The 24,181-nt window shown below is 27.2% G+C and overlaps 1 protein-coding gene across 2 annotated transcripts; it reads right to left on the bottom strand.

Annotated features, from left to right (window-relative positions):
* Positions 1 to 2,785: 2,785 nt before the first annotated feature.
* LOC100213301 (uncharacterized) lies at positions 2,786 to 24,007 on the bottom strand. Of its 2 annotated transcripts, XM_065808271.1 has the most exons (9): positions 23,883 to 23,965; positions 23,304 to 23,802; positions 20,109 to 20,329; positions 16,372 to 16,601; positions 16,025 to 16,260; positions 9,982 to 10,263; positions 8,847 to 9,281; positions 7,281 to 8,628; positions 2,786 to 3,026 (listed from the first exon to the last, which is right to left on the bottom strand). In XM_065808271.1, exons 2-9 carry the CDS (start codon positions 23,791 to 23,793, stop codon positions 2,876 to 2,878), a joined length of 3,393 nt encoding a protein of 1,130 aa, XP_065664343.1. In that variant the 5' UTR covers positions 23,794 to 23,802; positions 23,883 to 23,965; the 3' UTR covers positions 2,786 to 2,875. The 2 variants fall into 2 exon arrangements, with proteins under 2 accessions (XP_065664343.1, XP_065664342.1); XM_065808270.1 differs by having other exon boundaries at positions 23,304 to 24,007.
* Between the last annotated feature and the right edge of the window lie 174 nt (positions 24,008 to 24,181).

Raw genomic sequence — 24,181 nt, 5'->3', positions numbered from 1 at the left:
ATAAAATACATAACCGAAAATGAACGGGAAAACAGAAGTTCCTCGTTATAACAATAATAAATAACATCATAGGCAAATACGAATTTAATGTTTACAGAAATAGTTTTCTTTACAATTGTTCAAATAAAACCTCACTTAAATAATGACCTCAAGATTTTAGGCGCAATATTTAAAAGTTTCTTTAACAGGGTTTATTCCATACGCAATGATTTGCATTTACAAAATGAGATAGATTTTCAAACATTCAATGAAAATGAGTACTCCTAAAACCAACCTAAACGTATTGGTAAGTATTACGTTTTAATAAAAAAAGTAAACGGTCCATAAAGAACAATAAAATTTAATCAGATTCTGAAAACCTTTTTACTGTATTACTAACGCGGATACAATCAATATCTTCAAAAGTATGAAAAATATTAAGGAAAGTTGGATATATAGTGGTTTTCAAATCAACTCATAATTTAAGAATATTCCTAACATATTCAACCCGTAACTTATTTAAATGCATGCAAATGCTCAATAAGATATAAAACTTTAACTCAGCAAGATCTAAAAAGTTTAAACTAAGTGTAACATCAGTCTGTAATAGGCACCCATAGGAACTTATTATCGCGAGAAATAAAGTGAGAAACTAATAAAATCTCAATTAGGAAGTAAAAAAAGTTATCGGAAAGCGCGTAAAGCTCTTGAAATACAGAAGCATTAATGTTCCTCTTTAAATAGCGAAATTTTTTTTGATAATAGGAAGTTTGTTAAAACTAAGCTTGGAACTCAAATCTTTACATTTTTGCTTAACATGGTGCAACACCAAATATTTTCTAAAAAAAAAAAAAAAAAATATTCTAGGGAATGACATTTCGAAATTTTTGAATTCTGCCCCAATCTTTTTTTTTTTTTAATGTTAAGGTCTAAAAAAGTCTTTTTTTTTAACTTGATGTAAAAAAATTGATATAATTTTTAATGTACTTTGAAAATCTTAAAATCCAAATGTTAATACCTTACCTGACGTGTCTAGAACATATGTAAAAAATTTCATGGATGCTGTGTTAATATATCTAAAGTTATGGTGTTTTGAATTGGCCCATTAAAATGTTTTTTGGTAAATTCGAGGCAAAGTAAAATGATGTATAAAATAGCATTTTAAAATAATGAAATTTTTTTTGATATAAAATTTATCTTTTTTTTTTAAATTTGAACATTTTGGAATATTTGGTAGTGTACCACCTTAAAAATGTAAGAAGCCAACTGCCGACGGCCGTAAATTTTAACTGTTTTTTAACGTTAAAATTTTGCATAATTTTACGAGATGATGATATATATATAAATGTGTGTGTCTATATATATATATATATATATATATATATATATATATATATATATATATATATAGACACACATTATTGGTTTTATGTATATATGCGTATACATAAAACCAATAAAACTTTTATAGAAATCGGGTTATATATCAAACTTGAAAAAAAGACTATTTTGAGCTCAGATTTACGTTTTCATTAGATGAGATAATATATATAAAAAATTCCTCGAAGTCGATTTATGCAAAGTTCCTAGAAGTCTATTTACGCAATTTTCTTCAAAGTTTTAAGCAAAAATTAATAATGCGAGTAAGCAAAATAAATGTGAAATAATCAATTCCTTCATTTTTAAGTTCTGTTGAATTGTTAATCTTGTTTATTGTAATTTCAAAAAACTGGTTTAGGTTTCAAATTTAAATCGAAATTAGTTTTAAAACAGAAAAAAGAATCTAAAGATGAAATCATTTACAAATAATATCCACTAGAATCTCTATTTCAATACACCCTTAGTTATGTTAGGTAAAATGTTTTAACTTGTTTATTTGCATATGTCGCATAACAATAAGCACCTTTTATTTCTTTTTATTTTATTTATACAACCTCATTAGAAGTATATAAGAACCTCTTTCAAATTTGGTTTTTTATATCATGTACTAGCTGGAGTTACCCGGCGTTGCCCGGGCCAATATTTAAAAAATGGTCCCCCTTACCCCGGGGTCAGGAGGGCCCATTTTTAGGCCCCCCTGACCCCGGGGTCCGGGGTCGACACCCAGCTAAGAACCTTCTCCCCCTCGAGGACTACCCCCATGCCAAATTTCATCGAGATCGGTCCGGCGGTTTGGATTTCTATAGAGAACAAACAAACACACACACAAACACACATTGCCCTTTATATATATTAAGATTAAGATAAGAAGATAAGATAGCTGGAGTTACCCGGCGTTGCCCGGGCCAATATTTAAACTGGCTTACCTGATATCTGCACACAAAAATGGTCCCAAAAATTGGCGTTCCTGACCCGGGGTCAGGGGGGCTTATTTTTGGGCCCCCTTGACCCGGGGATCGGGGTCAAAACCCAGCTAAGAACCTTCTCCCCCTCGAGGACTACCCCCATGCCAAATTTCATCGAGATCGGTCCGGCGGTTTGGATTTCTATAGAGAACAAACAAACACACACACAAACACACATTGCCCTTTATATATATTAAGATTAAGATTAAGATAAGATGTATTGAGAAAAAAAAAAAAACAACCGAAAACCTTAGTTAAAAACGTATTTATAATAGAAATGAAGCAAAAAAAAAACAGTTTAATTTATTTAACTCCTGTCAAATTTAATCAATGAGACATCCACTTTACTACAAATAAAGAATATTAACTTAAAAAAATTAAAAAATAAATAAAAATAATAAAAAATTGGTAAAAACTAAGTTAAGTATAAAATTTAATTTACATACTTAAAGTAATAAAAATTTAATTTTAATAATATATTAACAAAATGAACTTTAATCAATAATTACATAGGAAAATAAATTCTCAGCAATGGTTTATATATATGAATTTTAAACTTCAGTTAGTAACGATGATGTAGAATCTTCTAGTTCCTTTTGTAGATCAACAATATCATCATGATCGATGTCACTCATTCCGAGCCATTCATTTAAAAAAGATGCAGATAAAGGCTCAGAAAAATGATTACGAACCGGATTAAATCTAATATAAAAAAAAATACGGCGATACACAAATTGTTTACTATTAGCAAAAGATGCCTTAGATTAAGGTCACCTCCTTTTGATAGAAGATTACATTCTTAATTTACATTGTAAACAATGTGTTTAAACATGTTCTTAATTTTAAAACGTTCAACCTTTTCATACGCAAGGTGTACTTTTAGATCAAGGTTATAAATAAATTTAGGGGCTATGAGAAAGGTAAAAGAAGAAAATTTTAGCTTAGCAGTGTTTTCTGGCATAAGGAATTCTAACGTAGCATTAATTCTTGGGGGGCTATGGGAAACTCTAGCGTTGCAACAACCTCTGCAACGGAAAATTTTAGTGCAACAGGGTACTTTACCATGGAGACCTGGTATAAGAATTAAAAAAAAATCCAAATAAAAAGGAAATATAAAAAAAAACTGAAAATAAATGATAGAATAAAAAGGAACAAAAAAGAAATATTATAAAAAAAAAAAAAAAGAGAAATAAAAAAATACATTATGCAGTAAGATCAACATTTAAAAAAACAACGACTGATTATCAAAGAAGTAACTTAATATGTAATCGATTAGGATATTTAAGGACCCCCATAGCTGGTAATTGATAAAGCAAAGGTATCAAGTCAGGTCTGCTTTAATCTTGACAAATCCTTAAAATCAAAACGATTAAATCCAAAATAACTTCAAACTTATCAAATTTAGTAATATTTGCATACAGCATGACAATTTAATAAAAATATACACATACATAGAGAAGACATGTATATTACAAATAAACACATACATAGAGAAGACATGCATATTACAAATAAACACATACATAGAGAAGACATGCATATTACAAATAAACACATACATAGAGAAGACATGCATATTACAAATAAACACATACATAGAGAAGACATGCATATTACAAATAAACACATACATAGAGAAGACATGCATATTACAAATAAACACATACATAGAGAAGACATGCATATTACAAATAAACACATACATAGAGAAGACATGCATATTACAAATAAACACATACATAGAGAAGACATGCATATTACAAATAAACACATACATAGAGAAGACATGCATATTACAAATAAACACATACATAGAGAAGACATGCATATTACAAATAAACACATACATAGAGAAGACATGCATATTACAAATAAACACATACATAGAGAAGACATGCATATTACAAATAAACACATACATAGAGAAGACTAAAAATAGTAAAGGCAAGTTGGTGCATTTTACTTTGGAGCCTTCTGTAAGAAAATCACATAAACGATAAAAAAACTGTCCTAAATAATCATTATACTTTTCACTGTCATTAAAAAGTGATTTTCACTTGAGGTTTTTTATTATTATTATTTTTATATATACTTTTTTATCATTTTATTTTTTATTATATATAAATAAATACAATGTCTAGGTATTTATGAAAATTTACAAAACCGGCAGAAGATTTTATTATTCGAATTGATTTTAAGTGCAAAACTTACAACGTGAATTCCTGAGGCTTCACACTATAGGTTTTACTAAAAACAATGCTCATAGAGAGTGATCATTCAATTTGGGTAATCATTCAATATGCAATATATGTGTTTCTTATACAACAAAAAAAATAGATTTTACAATATAATATAATCTGTGCTTCTGAACAATATCTTCCACCAGTACTTATCTTTCCAAGAATAAATTCCAAGGAGCATAAGTAGATAGGAGCTCTTTTATCTCTCGAAATTACATATAAAAAAGGACAAAAAACAATGAAATATTTTAGGCTGTTAGAAATCATTTTATAAAATTCTTATCTGGCAACAAAGAAATTGTTACTAATGTATTATGACTGTAAAACCAGTTGCCATAGCAATATTAACTAAAGCCATTTTGACTTTTGCCAATTTTGACCACTTCATTCTACAAACAGTTATTTAATGGGGGAATTACAAAGCAATTTAAGACTGTATATAGCGCAGTTATCAATTAATGGCTGCTCCACAATCCTGGACAAATACTTACCAAGTAGCTGCATATGTAGGGCTGGTTTTTCAAAAAAACATAAAACCTCTATTATCATAGCTGCATTTAACAAAAAAAGGTATATTTCTTTATGACAGTAATATTTTAATAGATATTGAATTGTGTGCAGTTATGAAAAAGCTTTTAATGTTAAAAATAGTTGAATAAAAAAATAAACTATTTCTGAGAATTTATCTTATATACTTGATTAAACTGACGGAAATTGTCTAATGCTACTGCAACATTTTGATTTAATTTAACATTAAAATAACATTAAGTAAAACATTAAAATAGTAATACTGGTTGATCTGTCATCAGATTTTTTTTATCAGGTCTGAAATCTTTTTTCCTAAAGCTGGAAAGTATTGTAAGGAAAAGGAAAGGGAGAAGATTTCAAATATGATTTGAATGATCTATTAAGAAGACACTCCTGAACTTGGATTGAGAAAAAGATCAACTTGGATTGAGAAAAGATTAAGTAATTGAAAGTTTGTAAAACTCACCAAAGAAATACAATTTTTATTACAATTTACAGAATTGTAATAAAAAACCACATAATCAAGCAAACTAAAAAAAAAAACCCACATATCAAGTAAACTAAAAAAAAAAAAAAAATTAAAAAAAGGAAATTACTTTTGACAATCTCAGATAGAAAAATCTCAGAATAATTGTGATCTCAATATTTACCTTAGAGAACATTGTATTACTTAAAATATGTTTTACATAAATTTGAAGCAACAAAAAATATGTATTATGCTGGAAAAGTATTAAATTAAAAGGAATCTCTAAGTGCAGAGACAAAGTTTGTTCTTAAATTTGTAAAATAAGTTTTGATTTAATAAAACTTTCAACATCAAGCTTTATTGTGAACAAAAAACTTTTGCTTTGCAACTTCATCATTTTTTGTTTTTAAGCCTAATACTCGAGATCTTATTTCTGTTTCTATGACAATTGTTTCTATGATGATTCTGCTATACTTGTTTGTAATAAAAATATCTGATTTGATTAATGCATGGTGTGTCTACTGTTGAGGTTTTTAATTTAAACACAAGCTCAGGTTTTCGCTTTTTTAATTCATCTTTACTGATTATAATAAATTATTTTTGCTAGATTTAAGTATATTTCAGTTGTCAGAAACAAAATGAAAAATTTAACTAAACTTGGCTTTTCTTGAAAAAACAAAAAAAACAAACAAACACTGGCAATCAACAAATCAAAGTTATTTTCCAAAAATTATTATTTTAAAATGTAAAATATTAAAAAAGGGAAAAACCAAAAACTAAAATATATTAATTATCAACAAATAATTAATACATTTTAAACAAAAATATATTATTTGTTTGTTAAAATATATTTATTAACAAAAATTTTAATAAAAATATATTAACTTATATTATATATATATATTAATATTTATTTTTATTAACGCCAAAGAATGCGTGAACAAAACCAGAATTTTTTTTTAAAGTAAAAATCAAAAAGCCAAAACTTTCTTTTGCAAAAAACAATATAGTTTAAAAAATGAAAGGTTTGATTGTTAATATCTTGATAAATAATTTGGTAAAATGTTTTAGTAAGTTTAATTAACTCTAAATTTTCTAAGGTTTAGTTAAGATGTGAACATAATTTCACTTCAGTTGTTCCACAAATGGGAGTTCAATTGTTATTGGTTAACATTATACAAAACAATATTATTTTTTTTCATTGTTTGGTTAGTTACTATGATATTATTAACACAGAATGTAAACTTTCTTGAAGTCTATTTTATTTGTTTAATTAATTATTTAAATAAGTTTAGGATTTATTATTCTCAACTACTTAAATATTATTTTTTACATCATTCTCACTTGACTAGTTTTAGACAATACCTAACTTTAATTTTGAAATAATTATTTGATCGTTAACTCCTACCTGTCCATAAATAGACAGGATCATATTGTTCAAGTCAATAAAAATTTGGATATATTTTTTTTAAACACTATTAGAAACCTAATAAACCACATTACCTTGGGCTCCTTATACTATATTTTGCTTAATTTTAATTTCCTTGATATAATTGTATAGACGTTTAAAGAGAAACTAACTCTCTCCTCCCCATACTCCCCTAGTTAAAAACATCCAAAACACAAGTATTCTAAAATACATAACCTTATATATGCTATATAATGTTAACACAACTTTAGAATAAAACATAACTGAATTTTATTTAAAAAAAAATCTCTTACATGTCTCCTGCGCTTAACAAATCTTCAAAATCCATTCCTAAACCATATCCAGCAGCTCCACTACGAGGTGTGTAAGGTGTGGTCATAATTGTTGTAAGGAATATATCAGAACTGTCACCTCTTGAGACATTATGAGGTTCAATGTTAGGCACTTCTAATTGATTTTCAACACTATTTTCAGGTTTTGGTGTTATTAAAAATCTACTATTATTTTCTTCAAAACTATTAGGATGTTGTGAATTTCGAGAATACAATAAAGAATTCTGTGAACATGCATTACCAAAAGCTTTTTGAACACAACTATTTGTTATAAAACTTGAATCAAAATCATAACACTTATCATTGAAAGTCTTTGAGTTACTTTCTTCTAAAATACTAACATTATAATGGGGTATATTTTGATTCAGTTCAGTGGTGTTAACTTGCTTGTGCAAATTATTTAGGCAGTCATTTTCTACCTTAGTTTTTATTTTAGAAGCATCACAAACTAAAAGTGAACTTTGCTCAGGTAAAAGAGGAATTACAGTTTCAGATAAGTGAGGTATTACAGTGTCATTATTAACTGGTTTTAATTTAATTGTATTAAGCAACATATTTTTAACAATTGACCAATCACCAGGATTCGTGTTTGGTAAAGTTGTGCTAATGTAACTAAATAAAGTGTCTTTTTCATCAGTTTTTTCCTCTCCACCATGTGAAAGAGTTGGCAAGGTATCAATACTTTCAAATGGTTCTTTTTCACTTAAAATACTTTCAACATCAGCTGATAAGTTAGCTGTAAAACTCAAATCCGAAGAACTTATTGAAAGTTCTGATAAATGAGATTCCCCAGAGAACAAACATTTAGTTTCACTATTATTTAAGTCATTAAATACTTGAAAACTTTCTAAGTTTCCACTCTCTAAGTTCAGACTTACTAAGTTCACATTAGATTTATTTACTGTTTTACTTACAATGTTTTCTACTTTTTTATTATTAAATAAATTCACTGATTTTTCTAATGTGTTTTTCAATACTGGCAGCAATTGATCACTTGTTGAGGCTACGCTTTCTTTTGTTCTTGCTACCCTTTCTTTTGGTTCAGATGAAGTAAAACTAAGCTGAGAAGTAATAACAGGTTTTAAACTTGCACATGAGCTTACTATCATTGCACCATTCATTGAAAGAGAAACTGTTCTGTGGTTGTTGTCTGTTGATGATTCGGCAGGCAAAATATTGTTGTAAATCTTTGGTGCTATTCGAATCGGATGATTCATTATTTGTATATTTGGCACCAAAATATAAGGTTTATTCTCTATATTAAACATAGAAACTGCACTAACTGGTACAAGAATAGCATTTTGAGAATCTAAAACACAAAAAAAAAACCTAAAAAATTTAATCAACATCGTCAGTAAAGAAATCAAAAATTAATTAATATATAATATAACTTATTAATATATATATATAATTTATTAATATATATGTATAATTTATTAATATATATATAATTTATTAATATATAATATAAATAAAATATATTAATATAAACTAAGAAAAAAGTAAATAAAAAGCCAAAAAAGTTACTTAATTGTTGTTGTGGTGTTTTCTCAAGAGAAGAGACTGGGGTAGAAAGATGCATTGAGACTGATGACACTTTATTGGTAAGACTTGGTGAGATAAAATAAACAGAAGAAGCTGTTGTGGCAAGATGTGATAGAGTAACAGGTAGATGTAATGAAGCAACCCCAACATGCGAGGAAACACCAGGTTGTTGTGATGATACAACAGGTACATGTGATGGAGTAACAATTAGAGGTGATGAAGTGATAGTGAGATGCGATGAAGCAACAGTTTGATGCAATGGAGCAACAACTAGATGTGATGAAGCAACACTGAAATGTGATGAAGTAACAGAATTGTGTAGAGATTCCTCTTTAACGAGCTCTACATGTCCATCTTTTGTTGTTGGAACAAAATTCGTAAACTGGAAAGTAGAAACACGTCTAATAATTGATTGACCTATTAAATAAAAAATAAAAAAATTTGTTTAACTTAATATTTGTATAAAGAATATTTTTAAACAAATCTGTATAATAAAAAAAACAAAAAACAAAACAAAAAAAAAAAAACAAAAACAAACAAACAAACATTTTTGTAAAGTGTTTTAAATTAATAAGTTGTATTTAGTAAGTTAACTTTTGTGTTTTATGGTTTCCATTTTATTACTGTGTTGTCTCAAGTTGTTTTTTAATTTTATTATTTTTGCATGTAATTTAAAATTCTAATGTTAATTTTGTTGTTGTTATACTGTTGCATTGTATTAATCATTATGGTTCTAGTTCTGATCATACAGTTGCTAACAACATGTTTATAGTCAGAGTGGACTTTACACTGCATATTTTTCAATTTAATTACTGTCACACTGCTGTTAAGGTTGTGGTTGTAATTGGTGTTTAATGTTATTGTTGCTGTTGAATGCTGTATTACACAGTTGTGACAATGTTAGTGGAGCATCAGATGTTATAGAATGTGATACAATTGTTGTATGTATGTTGCAGTATATATACTTGTTTTTGTAAATATAAGGGTTAGGTTGTTAGAAATGTTATCAATATTATAATTGAAATTGATAATATTATAGTAAATCGAATAAAAATATTTCAATAAATTTAGGACTGTCCTACTTTTTATATTTCTATATAACTATTTAAAAAAAAACCTTTTACAGATTCTTGATTATTTATATTTTTTTTCTGCACCAAGTTACCAATCAAGTCACCAGCATGATTTCTTATTGGGTTTACAAATGCTTTTGCTGACTTTTGCATATTAGACCAGCGATCCAAAAGATTTTTATCAGCAGAAGTAAGCTCAACACTGGTGACTTTTCTTTTAACATTTTCAACCTTAACGCCTGTTATCTTATCCTTCTGCTTGCGCTTTATAGCATGCTTTGTTGGTATATCAGTACCATTTACAGATTTTGGAATGTTAGGAATAGCTAAAGAAAATATGACAATTATCTGGTTGCTAAATATATTACTTCTTAAAAGAATTATATATATAAATGCATATATATGCGTATATATATATATATATATATATATATATATATATATATATATATATATATATATATATATATATATATATATATAATACATACAACCCTCTGAATTTGGGTTGGTATTCGGCAATGCTGACCTAACTGCCGACCTGAAAGTGTTTGAGGGCAGCAAAAAATTGCTGACCTCATTTTTCCTAACTCCGAGGATTGTATATATATATATATATATATATATATATATATATATATATATATATATATATATATATATATATATATATATTGTTTTACTAAAATGTCTAAAATAATAAAAATTATTTTAGTTTAGTAATTTTTATTAAGGATACTTATATTTATTTTTTTCTTTAAGAATCAAAGTACACAAAGAATCACAGTAGGCAAAGAATAAATAAGACAAGAGAAAGTGTTCAGAAAAGAATACTGGTAGATGAAAAATATAAGAGAAGAGAAAGTGTTCAGAAAAGAATACTGATAGATAAAAAATAAAAATGAAATCAGCTGTGAATAACCTTTTAAAAGGTAAAAGTATTTGTGGAACTGCTAAAGCTCATCAAATTTTAATTATGTCTCTCAAAAGGTATGTACAAAAAATAAAAATTCTACTAGTGAAATTAAATACGCTCTAATTTATAGACAGTCACACACATTTTCTAATGAAGAAGGGAAAGAATTTAATTGACTTAAAAATTGCATGTTTAATAAACTTTTTTTTAAATTTTTTTTTTTTTTGTTATTCACCTCCTCAAGGCCACTACAGATGAGGAGGCTACTTAATAGTGGTTATAACCCTCTCTCAACTCTATAACTCCAAAACACGAACCTTGACAAACAAGGCCGCTGCGCGGAGAAACAAGTTGAGCGCGGTTTATTCAATAAAGCAAATTTTATTCAATAAAGTTTGCTGTACTTCAAAAACAGTGAGATGAAACAGTGAGATGAAAAAATGAGACAACTTGTGTAATAATATGAATGAAGCTTTTTTGAAAACACAAAAAGTTTATTAGACCTGTACAATTATAGACTAGAGCAAGATATGAGTATAAACAAGTCAGGTATTACTACTGTCCATATTAAGCAAGTTTCAAAAGTGAATTCAGGGGAGCATGAGCAGATTGTTACTGTGTGTGCACAATTAAATGCTTTGGTTAACCATTTACCACCATTTATGATATTTCTTTACAAAAACTGGTAGCAAGAATAGTAGATGATGGGCCACTAGGAACAGAGAAAGCTCCACAACAATGTTCTAATTATAATAAATCATCTGAGATGCAGCAAAGACTCTTCTAGACTTATTGTTTTTAATAATCATGAATCACATCTGACAATTGAATCAATTAATTATTGTAAAGATAATAAAATTGATGTTTTAACTATTCCACCTCAAATGTCTCAAATATATAAATTTTACAATATTTGGAACAATCAATTATAAGACAGCATGTGATGATTAGATGGTCTTTCATCCTGGACTTTCACTAACTATATATGATTTAGCTCTGGCTAAAAAAAATGCAAAGCTTTGTGAAAAGTGTTGTGGTGTATTGATATTTGGTGAAAAGTGTTGTGGTGTATTGATATTTGGTGAAAAGTGTTGTGTATTGATATTTAGAAACTATTAAACTTGTTATGTAGACTAAAAACATCAATTCAAAATTTATTATTTTTATTTGTTGATAGTTTTTTAAAACATAACTTTTATTATTTCTTCTTATTCATTTTATTAAGGCATGATGTGAAATTTAAAATTTTTACTTGTCACGGGACACTTAAAAACACTATTGTGTCGCATATCATCAAGTCCAATTTATCATGCCAAATTTAGTTTCTCTAAATGCGACGTAACAAATTGGGCTTAGTAAATTGCAACACAATGGTGCTTTAGTCATGCCATACTTAATTTTTAAAAAGTCATGTGACTAATTTATTTATAAATGTCACACTAAACCTAATATCTAAAAGTTGTGTGACAACTTTAATTCCTTATGTTAATTCCATTCCTTACATGCATACATACACACATACATACATGTATGCATACATACATACATTTTGCAATGGATTTTTTACATGGTTTTCAAGAAAGATTGAAAGTAAGAGTTAATCCTAAAAGACAGAACTAAATAACCCTAGAAGAGTAGATGACTCATCGAATACCCTTAATGAATATAGAAAGATGTAGATTATCTAGATCTTTCCCCCCACTCCTTGAAGCAACCAGAGAGTGTTGGCTTTTTATCAAGACAAGAACAAATGGTAGTATCATTAACAAACAATGCCACCTGAGAATTTCTGAAAAATAATTAAAAAAAGTATAAGGTCAAGGATAAAACATTGAGGAAACCCTGAAGTTACAGGAAATGAAGAAGAGTGCTGTCCACCTAGGACAACTTTTATACTATGATTGGCAAGGAAGGATTCAATAACCTTAAAGATGTTACCTGATACAATATAAGAAAAGAGCTTATGGAGAAGATCAGCATGCCAAACTTTATCAAAGGCTTTAGAAATGTCAAGAGTGATAGTCCAAACCTCTCCACATCTATCTAATGCATAATAAAACCTATCAGTTATTATCGTTAACAAACCAGCAGTAGAACAAGATAATCGAAATCCATATTGATGATGAGAAAGAAAGTTTTTAAATTCAAGATGAGAGAATAAGTGTTTATTAATTAAAAACTCAAAAACCTTGCTTATAATAGGAAGAAGACAAATGGAATGGTAGTTAGACAAGTCAAATTGCTCTCCAGAATTTTCCAGTAGTTCTGGGTGCTGAAAAATAAAACTCTGATAATCACTTGATAAATAGTTTTGAAAGAAGACAGAGAACACTTCTGCAAGACTATAACAGCTATGTTGTCCAGATCACAAGCTGTCTAAGCAGGAAATCACTTTAGATACAGAAGCTGGAGTAATACAAATGTCAAGAAATGGATCAAACTATTTGTTGGCTATATCAGGTAGGATTTGATTATAGGAATCAAAAGATGAGATTGATAAAAAGTTTTTAGCAAACAATTCAGCTTTATCATTAAGTGACTTAACAAAATCAGAACCATGCAAGAGACGTGGAAAAACAGATTCGCTCTATTGCTCTAATTATAGAAACTGTTAAAGATTATAAAAAGAATTTTTTAGAAATGATTACTTATGAAGGGGGATTTAATGTAACTATTATTTGAGCTCATTTATTTTTATAGTTTTTTAGGAGAAACTTATTTTCGTGCCTACATTTAGAAATTAATTCCGATTTTTTGTTTAATAAGCATTCTTGGTTTGCATGAATAATTATTTCAAATTTTTCTTGTATGCAAGTATGCATTTTTTGGAAATGTTATATGCAGGCGCTGTTTTAAAGATGGACTAATTCACTATAAAATCATCAATATTTTTACCTTATAATTCCCATATATGTTTTGAAAGCATGGTGTCTTTTGAATACTTTTTATTTTTAAAAGATTGCTTATGATTGGCAAAACGTTTTTTCCATTCACCCTCTGTTATGCCAATATATTGTTTATCAGGTACATTTTTAGAGGAAACAACACATTATATACCACATTTTTTGATAAACAACTTCCATTCATTGGACAATTGTTTTTTTGTTTACTATTACAACTTTCTGTAGTTTTTTCATTTAGGATTTCTTCTTTGTTTAACAAAGCCTTATTGTGACCTTTTATAATTCTTTCCATATTTTTTGTGCAACTGTAGCTTACTTTAATTGTATTTCAATTAAAAATTTTATGTAATTTATTAGAGGGCAGGAAATGCTTATCAACCAATTTTAAAAACACTTTTCCTATGTTAGTGGAAACATTTTTGCTATATGGGGGGTTGAGCCAAATTACATTTCTAGTTCTATTTCGTTTTTTTGTATTCTTTTTTTCAGGGTCAAATTTTAGTTCAAAATTTTCAAAACCACTTTTTTTAAAGGCATCTTCAAATATTCTTTTAGAGGAATTGAATACATTTTCATTAGAGGAGTTTTGATTTTGCCTGTTGTTAATCGAAATCGGGATTTGTTTTAGAATTTGGGGTGGATGATTTGAGTTAATATTAATACACAATAATTCATCGTTTCCTTTTTTGAAAGGCTTATATGAATTTTCAGAGAGGTTAAATATGACATCAAGAAAATTCACATTTTTTAAATTTATGTTTATTTCGATTTGAAAACCAATATTTTTAAAATTTTTTATGTCTTTTCTAATTCTATCGAGCTGTGGAGCCTAAATCTTTTATATTGATTATTTTACCTAATAAATCTAAAATATATAGTCCAACAAATTCACAAATTTCTGCTCCGCAATAACTTCTCATTGTTACATCAAAGCAGTCATGTATGTTTTTCTTTTTCCAAGTTTCCTTATTAAAATAAAGTAAGGTTTTTCTACAATGCTTTATTATACTGATTGTTTCATCAGGAATAACTGAGTGGCTTTTTGCGAATTCAATTGTTTTATCTAAAATATCTGCAGTTATTGAGGGGTAAAAATCATTAATGTTAAATTGAATAAATATACAGTCATTTTTATTTTCAATTATGGAGAACCAATTTATAACATCAGTAGTATTTTTAGTTACAACTTTAATTTATTTCTAAGAATATTGTTAATTTTGTCAAATTTAATTTTGCTTACATGTCCAATCTCACTTTTTGAGGGAACCAATAACCTACGAGGATTTTGTATTGAAAATTTGGTTTACATAATGTTTTATATATAATAATGGTTTATATTATATAAGTAATCATTTCTAAAGAATTCTATTTATAATAGTGTCAGCAAATTCCACAAATGTATGAAAATTTGCAGTAGTTAAGACATTTGCGACTTCCTGTAATTTAATTTTTGATATAAATTGAAGTTTTGTTAATTTGATCATTCATTTCTGATGAGTCTTTATTGAAGAAACACAGCGTAAATGAAAAAAATTTTTGTTAAGCGATTTTCTACTAATTTATAATTGCTCTGTTCTTTTAAGAACATTGAACACTCTATTTTGTAGAATACATTTTAAAAAGTTGCTTAAATATATATATTTTTTTACTAATTTATATATATATATATATATATATATATATATATATATATATATATATATATATATATATATATTTGTAGACATGAAAATAAGTTCCTTTTAAAAAATTATAAGAACAAATGACCAGTCAAAATTTATCCTAATTCTAAAGAATTCTTTTCATGATTTTTTAATCATCTAATGTAGTTGATGCAACTTCCTAGTTGCAAAATACTACAGTTATTACATAATTAAAACAATTTCCAACCTCCTGTGAAATAATTTTTCTATATTTTGAATTTTTTTTTATGTTTAGACATTCTTCCTGATGAACCTGCTGATGGTGAAACACAGTGTTGAAGAAAACAAAAATAAGATAAGTGTTTTTTATTAATTTATTATTGCTCTGTTCTTTTAGAACATTGAGCACTCTGCTTGTAGAATACACTAACATAATTTATATATATATATATATATATATATATATATATATATATATATATATATATATATATATATATATATATATATATATATATATATATATATATATATATATATACAGTGCTCAAAACAGAGAGAAAAAAAGTTGCACTAAAGCTAAATGCAACTATTTAAAAATAAAGCAATTATAATAACTAAAAACCTTCTGAAGAAACTGAAACTTCTACAGAAGTATTTTTCAGCACTATATCTTCAGGTTTAATAAACTCATTTGAAAAGTCTATCTGCACTGGGGCTAGTTTTGGCTTAGCTCGCTTTAGGTGGTAATCCAAAGCTTCTTTGATAATCTTCTCCTTTAAAATATCTCTATCAAGTGGGAGACTTTCAATATCGTACCTGAACTCAGCACAAGTGGGTTCATCATCAAGGTCATGATACCTGAAAATATATTTTATGAAAAATATGTAAAATAAACAGAAATAGTTTAATAAAACTTTATATTTTTTGTAAAATTGAACATTTAAAATATTTAAAAACTATAAATAACACCTTTCAACAAACTTATGATCTAATGCTTTTTCTACTGAGAACCTGTATTTTGGGTCAAGTACTAACAAATTTTTCAATAGGTCCATAGATTCTGCAGAAGCATTTGGAAACATTTTTGATAGCGGAACAGCATCTTTGTGTGGCAATTTTGTTATGTAGTTTCGAACACGGTCCGATGATATTGTACTGAGAAACTCTACAGAAGGAAGACCAACAACACTCAGTATAAGCTAAAAATTAAATTTTTTTTTTTGTAAAATTAACTTAATAATAAGTTATTAACATATAACCTTTTGATTATTGGAAAAAGGATAGGGCGTGGTAGGGTGCAAATAATATTTTTAAAAAGAGGCTTCCTTCTCACCAAAAATTTCAACTAAATGTTTTGCGAAAATATTATTTTGTGACATTTTTTGTATTTCGATTTAACTAACAATGAATTCTGAGAGAATGCTTACAATGAATTCCAAGAAAATTTAAAGGTAAAACCAAGTTACAACTAAAGCAAATTTCCAAATCTTTTCTCGGTGAGAATGTTATACAACTTTTTATACTTTTATAAAATAAAAAATTTGAATTTTATATCTATTTAACACCAATTCTTTGTGATGATAAAAAAAGATAAAAAATTTTAAAAATAAAGTTACTCATTGCTTTCTATACAAAAGTCAAAAGCACAAAGTTCTTTGGCCAATACTCTCCAAACACAATACATGATCAATGTTCGCTTTATACCTAAAGAAACTCTTTAGGTATAATTTTTTATATTGTCAACATTAAAAAAAAAAAAAAATAGAAACAGAGAACACAGACATTGCACATAATTGTGCAAACTATTGAGCTCTTTTTGACAAGGTACACTCAAGAGATCATTTCATTAAAATATAGAACTGATGGTGAATTTTTAAAAACAAGCCTTGGTGTCATTGACACACTAAAGAAAACTGATAAAAAACTTAACTTCTGAATAAAAATTCTAAAGTTTCTCCAAGCCTCAACTTGAGACACAAGACTAAAGTGCCAATTAATCATTGTGATTGCAGATTCAAGAACCCTACAAGCATTAGAAGGTTTAAACACAAACATGTTCTTAATTTCAATCTTAAAGTTGCTAACATTTTCTAACCTTTTGGGAGGAACTTAATCAAAAAATACAGAGATAACATAAGTTTTTATTCATTAAAGTTAAATTGCTTGTTACCTACATTCCTAAAAATCTTAATACTAATCTTATTGATAAAAAATCTTAATATTAATCTTACTAGTATTTACTAACATTTTTAGGAATATAGATAAGAAGCAATTTAACCTTAATGAATAAAAACTTATGTCATCTCTGTATTTTTTGATTAAGTTACTCCCAAAAGGGTAAAAAAGGTTAGCAACTTTAAGATTGAAATTAAGAGCATATTTGTGTTTAAACTATAACTTTGTGTTTAGAATATATATAATTATAATATATATAAATATAACTTTGTGCTTAAAATATAAAAATATATTTATATTCAGGACTTTTTAAAAAAATTAGACACAACAAAATAATTAGTTCATTATTTTTAATCACCATAAACAAGTAACTATATTTGTTGAAGACTAAACTTTGTTTTTGCACAACAGGAAAACTAATTTTTTACAACTAACTGATGTCCACTCTACGTCCTTTGTAACTGATGTCTGTTCGTCCTTCTAAACCCAACTCATTTATAACTTTATTACTTCATATATTAGACATTATAATTTTTGCATAAAATTGTTTATAATGGCAAGTTTAACTACATTATAAACACATTTAAAGCGTTTTTAAATATTTTTTACTAAATCTGAAAAGTATAGTAACAACTTTACTTTTACTAAAATTGCAAGTTGCTTGCAAGGTGGCTGTAGGAGAGGTTGTAATGGTTCATCATGGTCATTCAGTAGACATGTTTAGTTGAGGTTGCAATGGTTCAATGGTCAATCAGTAGACATGTTTATTGATCAAAATGATCTTCATTTTTATTTTACGATACACTAAATAAGCTTTAAGCAACAAAAGTATAAATAAGCAACAAAAAACATCTTTTAAAATGTTAACACTCTTAAATAAAATACTCTCTGAATATTATTATAGTCAAACTTTTTATGTGAAATTTGCAATTTTTACTTTCCGCAATTCATTATGTTGCTTCTCTTTCTCTTTTCTACAAATACTATAATGGACACTGCTCTAAAGTGCCATCTACTAAAATTCATTCTTGTGTTACTTATCATTCAATTAAGGCTCATCCTTTTTCTGCGACTGTTCCTAAGTGCTCCAAAAACTCTTATTCCTCTAGTTTTTTTCCTCGAACATCATTTCTTTGGAATTCACTTCCTTAATCTTGCTTTCATGATTCATATAATTTGTAATCTTTTAAGTCTTCTGTCAATCATTATCTTGCTCTATAAGCTTCGTCTTTTCTCTTTCAGTAACTTCTAACTCTAATAGTGGTTGCTTGCAGCCTTGTTGGAAGCAAAGATGTTAAAAAAAAAGTAATAATAAAAAAAAAAAAATAATAAAACTTCCTGGGGCAGGTAAATTTTAACTCAGTTATTTTAAGACATTGTAATAACCTTGATAGTCCTATCTAAATAAATATATATGAATGACATACTATATATATAAATAACATCATACTATATATATATGAATGATATACTATATATATGAATGACATCAGGCTAAACTTACATCTTATCAAATCTTTTAATACAGATCACTTTCTGAAACCATTAAGCAAATTAAATTACAACATCTGAATCTGCTAAGGGTCTACTAATTAAGAATGCAATTTTCTTACTTTTGATTAACTCACTAAATTATTTTCTTTATATAATGCCTTTTCTATAAATCCAAGTTATGTTTAATATGTGAGAAACACATATTTAACATAACTTGGTTCCAGCTACTAAACTTGAATTTTGGTCTCATTGTTACATCAATTTTATATCATTTACTCTTATCTATAAATACTGCCATTGTCTTTAGTTCCTCCCAAGTCATTTTCATCTAGGTTGTTACTCTTTCAAAAATTACATGCAGTTATTAAACAAAGACAGGGACTTGAAAACATAATTTGAGTAAAAGTATTACTATTACCAAACTTTTATGTTTAAAAAAAGTAAAATTCTCATAAGAAGAGATAAAATTCTCATAAGAAGAGATAAAATTCTTATAAGGTAGAGAAATGATATTGCAACTTCATTTAACTCACTACAGGTTTCAAAGATAATACACAATGAGAACATTTTTTTTATAACAACATAAAAAAAGATATTTTTAAAAATAAATTTATTTTATTCATATTTTTTTTTGTTAATTCACCTCCCCAAGGCTGATAAGGCCACTGCAGATTATGAGGCTACCTAATTGTGGTTATAACCCTCTCTCAACTCTATAACTTCAAAACATGAACCTTAAAGAGCAAGGCCACTGCGGGGAGAAATAAGTTGAGAGTGGTACTACCAGGGACGTGGTGGAGATCAAACTCAGAACCTCTCCCTTTATGAAGCGAGCGCTCTACCACTACACCACCACGTCCTTGATAGTACTGCACTCAAATTGTTTCTCTGCACAGTGGCTTTGTTTGTCAAGTTTTGTGTTTCAGAGTTATAGAGTTGAGGGTGGGTTGTAACCACAATTAAAGTAGCCTCCCACAATTATAGTGGCCTTTATGGCCTTGGGGAGGTGAATTGAAGTAAAAAAAATAAAAAAATACCTGAAGTTGGTTAAGATAATTACTTCCTGGAAATAGAGCAGCTCTACCAAGCATTTCTGCAAAAATACATCCTACTGACCACATATCAATAGCTTTAGTGAATTGATGCACAGTAAGCATCAGCTCTGGTGCTCGATACCAGCGAGTTGCAACATATTCTGTCATTACACGCTTTTGCTCAATTGGTGAAGATAGAAGACTCCTTGCCATGCCAAAATCACCTTAAATACGTGTTTGATAAGAAGTTTTTTTAATCGTTGAATAAAGATTTTTTTTTTTTTTTTTTTTTTAGATTATTCACCTCCCCAAGGCCCGAGGGGGGCCACTACAGTCGAGGAGGCTACTCATTTTTTTGTGTTTTTATTTTTTAGTTGTTTTCGTGGTGCAACCCTCTCTCAACTCTTTAACTCCGAAACACGAACCTTGCCGAGCAAGGCCGCTGCGCGGAGAAACTAGGTTGAGCGCGGTACTTCCAGGGACGTGGTGGGAGTCGAACTCCGAACCTCTCACTTACAAAGCGAGCGCTCTTACCACTACACCACTACCGCATTTTACTTATAGGAATGACATACAGCCCTCGGAATTAGAAAAAATGAGGTTTTAATCTGGTTGACCCTGAAGCTAACTTTAATCTGTTAGAGGTCGGCATCAGGTTGACAAAAAAAAATTTGGTACCAAGGTTTTACTTTTGTACCAAATTTTTTTGTACCATTTTTAATTTTGCCAACCTTATTTCTATGTGTATTAATTCCGAGGGCTGGACATAATGACATTATTTATAATGTCATATAAGTTCATAATGAGATATGAACTTTTAAAAAAATTATGCAACATATAGCTTAGAAAAACTTAACAAAGCTTAGTTTAATTTAAAAATTTGAAAAAAAAAAAAAAAATCTAGCTTGTAAAGTTAAAAAAAACTATTTAAGGCATTTTAATTCTATGCATGATTTTTTATTTTTCTTTGTTTTAACAATTAGAAGTTTGAACACAATAAACATACTTTTATTATTTTCTTAACAATTTTAACAAAAATATTTTGATCATATTTTAGGCTACCTGAGTAAACTAAAGATATATTTTTATCATCTTTTTTTTTTACGTGTTAATGTTGCAATAGTTTGAAAATTACACAAATAATAAATTTCAAAATGCTATACTCTAGCTAGAAATATCTGAAGACTGCTATTTCTATTTTTATTTCTATTTAATATTATTTTTATTATTATTATTTATTTCTATTTCTATTGCTATTCTCTATATATTTTCATTTCTTATTCAAACCAGATATTTTTACAACAACATTTTTACAAAAAACTATGCAAATTTTATATAAACCTCATGCATAGTTTATATAAACCTCTTAACTAGAAATATAATTGCAAAACAACAAATGTTGTTCATATCTCAATAAACAGTTTGTTTAGGTAACACCAATAAACTTAAAACTTATTTTCCAATGTTTACTTACAAAATAAACATGTCTCCACACTTGGAAATCCCATTAAACAAAATGTTTGACTTTCTGTTTTTATTGTGTTTTTTGTTCAACATTTATATAAATATTTATATAAAACATTTTGTACTTTTTATTTTTCTACCGTTTTTTTATTTTAATTATTTCATTTAGAATTTATTCAAATTTTTTTTTCTTTTTTTTTCTTTTAAATAGCAAATGAAGATTTGAATTTAAAATCGTGCATGCCAGCCTAAAAATGACCATCCAGCATTTTTGTGTGCTGGCATCTCTGAACTTATTAAACCTAGTTTAAGAAAAATTTTTATTTTTGTTTATTTCTATTTTATGACAATTTTTATCTCATGGTACTTTTTAAACAAAAATTTCCTTACAGAAACTTTATAAAAAGTTTTAATAGAATAATTATTTAAATCAATATTTCAATTTTTAATTTGTTAAAGGAATGCGTAATACTTTGATTTTCTAATAAAAATAGTACTCTAACTAAGCGATATTTTTGTGTCATTTTTTAATTGAAATTTGCTTTAATTTATTTAAAAAAGATGATATTTTGCTTGAATTTGCTCATTTAAACTATGAGGCATTTTTTCCACATTTTATTTCATTTTTTTAGAAATGAAATTTCTTGTAATTGTGTTCTAATTTTGAATCGAAAATTTACACAAAGTTTTTTTTAGTAACATATGCATAAGTGAATATCAACTGCTTTGTAAAAATTGTTTTTTATTAATTCAGCAGCAAAGCTAAATGAACTTTTGTTTTTTCATTTATTATTTGCTGATTTTTTAGCAATAGAAAATAATTGGTTCTTGCAAAACTGTATACACAAAACTAAGGAAAAAACAAAACCAAATATTAAATATATATATTTTGGTTTTTGGTAGGAAAAAAAAAATGTATTAAATGTTAAGAAAAGAAATAAATTATTTTATATTTTAAAAAACCAAAAGAAAAACATTCCACAACATTTCAATGAAACAAAATTTCTGCTTTGTTTGAGTTAATAAAAATGAGCAATTGCTTTCACTCAGTAAATGGTCAGCTTTATGTGAACAAAAACTTTAGCAGTTTTGCTCAAATTTTTATTCATGTAAAGTTAAGCAATTTTAATTGCTCAGCTTTACGCGAATAAAACTTAATAAAACGAATAAAAATTTTCAAAAAGTTGATAAAAAAAACAAAAAGCAAATAAAAGAATTTTATGATTTTCTTAAAGCTTACGCATTATGAATTTTATATTCATAACAGTTATAACTGATATAATAACTTATTTATAATAAGTTATAACATTTATAACAGTAATAAGTGATAAAAAAATTTATTTAAAATATTTATTATAAAAATATTTATAACAGTTATTACTGATACAATAACTTATTTATAATAGGTTGCAAGGCCTGCAATTGCCCTTAACTTGTTTCTAATCAGATCAAAAAACCCAAAGGAAACAAAATGATACAAAAACTCAACAACAAAAAAATTATAATAAAGAACTGTAAGAAAAATAATTTTTTTTATATTGTATTAAAAAAACATTTTAATTACCCAATAAAATCTTAGAAATACTTTCTTATAGATTGATATGATATAAGTCTAACTCATAAATATATTCAAAACAAACACTATATTTAACTTATTTTTCAAAACTCAGCTGAAAAAAATATGCTATTAAACAAAAATTGTTAAAAATGAAAATAATTAATAAAATCACTCACCGATTTTCAACTCACAATCTTTGTTAACAAGCAAATTACTTGGTTTCAAATCACGATGAATAATATTTGAAGAATGTATATACTTAAGACCTCTTAATATTTGATAGAGGAAATACCGAACATGTTCTTCTGAAAGATCTTGTTTTGAATGGATAATATGATGCAAATCACTACCCATTAAATCCAAAACAACATAAACATCTTTGAAAAGTTTGATATCATCAGGGGGTTTTAATATCTCCTTGATAGCTATAATATTATCATGTCTAAAAAATTTTAAAATCTTCAACTCTCTTAAGGTTCTTTTTGTTATGGCAGGCACATCAAAAACATCACATATTTTTTTAATAGCTACACGCTGACCTGTTGTACTTTCTAGTGCTGAGCAAACTACACCGTACGCTCCCTCTCCAATGATTTCTAGAATTTTATACTTTGAATCAACATGGAAACTTACTTGCTTCTGATGTTTACGTAATTGATTGCTCATAATTACATTCTTAATAAAATTTATATAACATTATTTCTGCAAAACGAAAAACTATTCTTCAATATTAAGTAAATACTTATAAGTAATACTTGCTGAGTAAACAACCAAAGCCATTAAATTTTCTAATGGTTCAAAAACAACCAAGTACTATTTAAATGTATAACTTGTGTCTAAAAAAAATCAAAACTCTTGTTGCAATCACAATTATAAAACTATAAACAAAAAAAAATTAAAATAAATATATCAAATTTAAAAACTTTTCAAACATTTTATTCTGAAGTAATTGATTTCAGTTATAATAGATTGATGCAACATACAGACAAAGAGAAAATTTGCGATGCAAAACAATAACACAAAAACACACACACACACATATATATAGGCCTTG

The sequence above is a fragment of the Hydra vulgaris genome, chromosome 10 (assembly GCF_038396675.1).
Source record: "Hydra vulgaris chromosome 10, alternate assembly HydraT2T_AEP".
In the NCBI taxonomy this organism is placed as follows: Eukaryota; Metazoa; Cnidaria; class Hydrozoa; order Anthoathecata; family Hydridae; genus Hydra; species Hydra vulgaris.
Note: the sequence above shows the minus strand (reverse complement) of the source record. Positions and strands in the feature narration are given on the sequence as shown.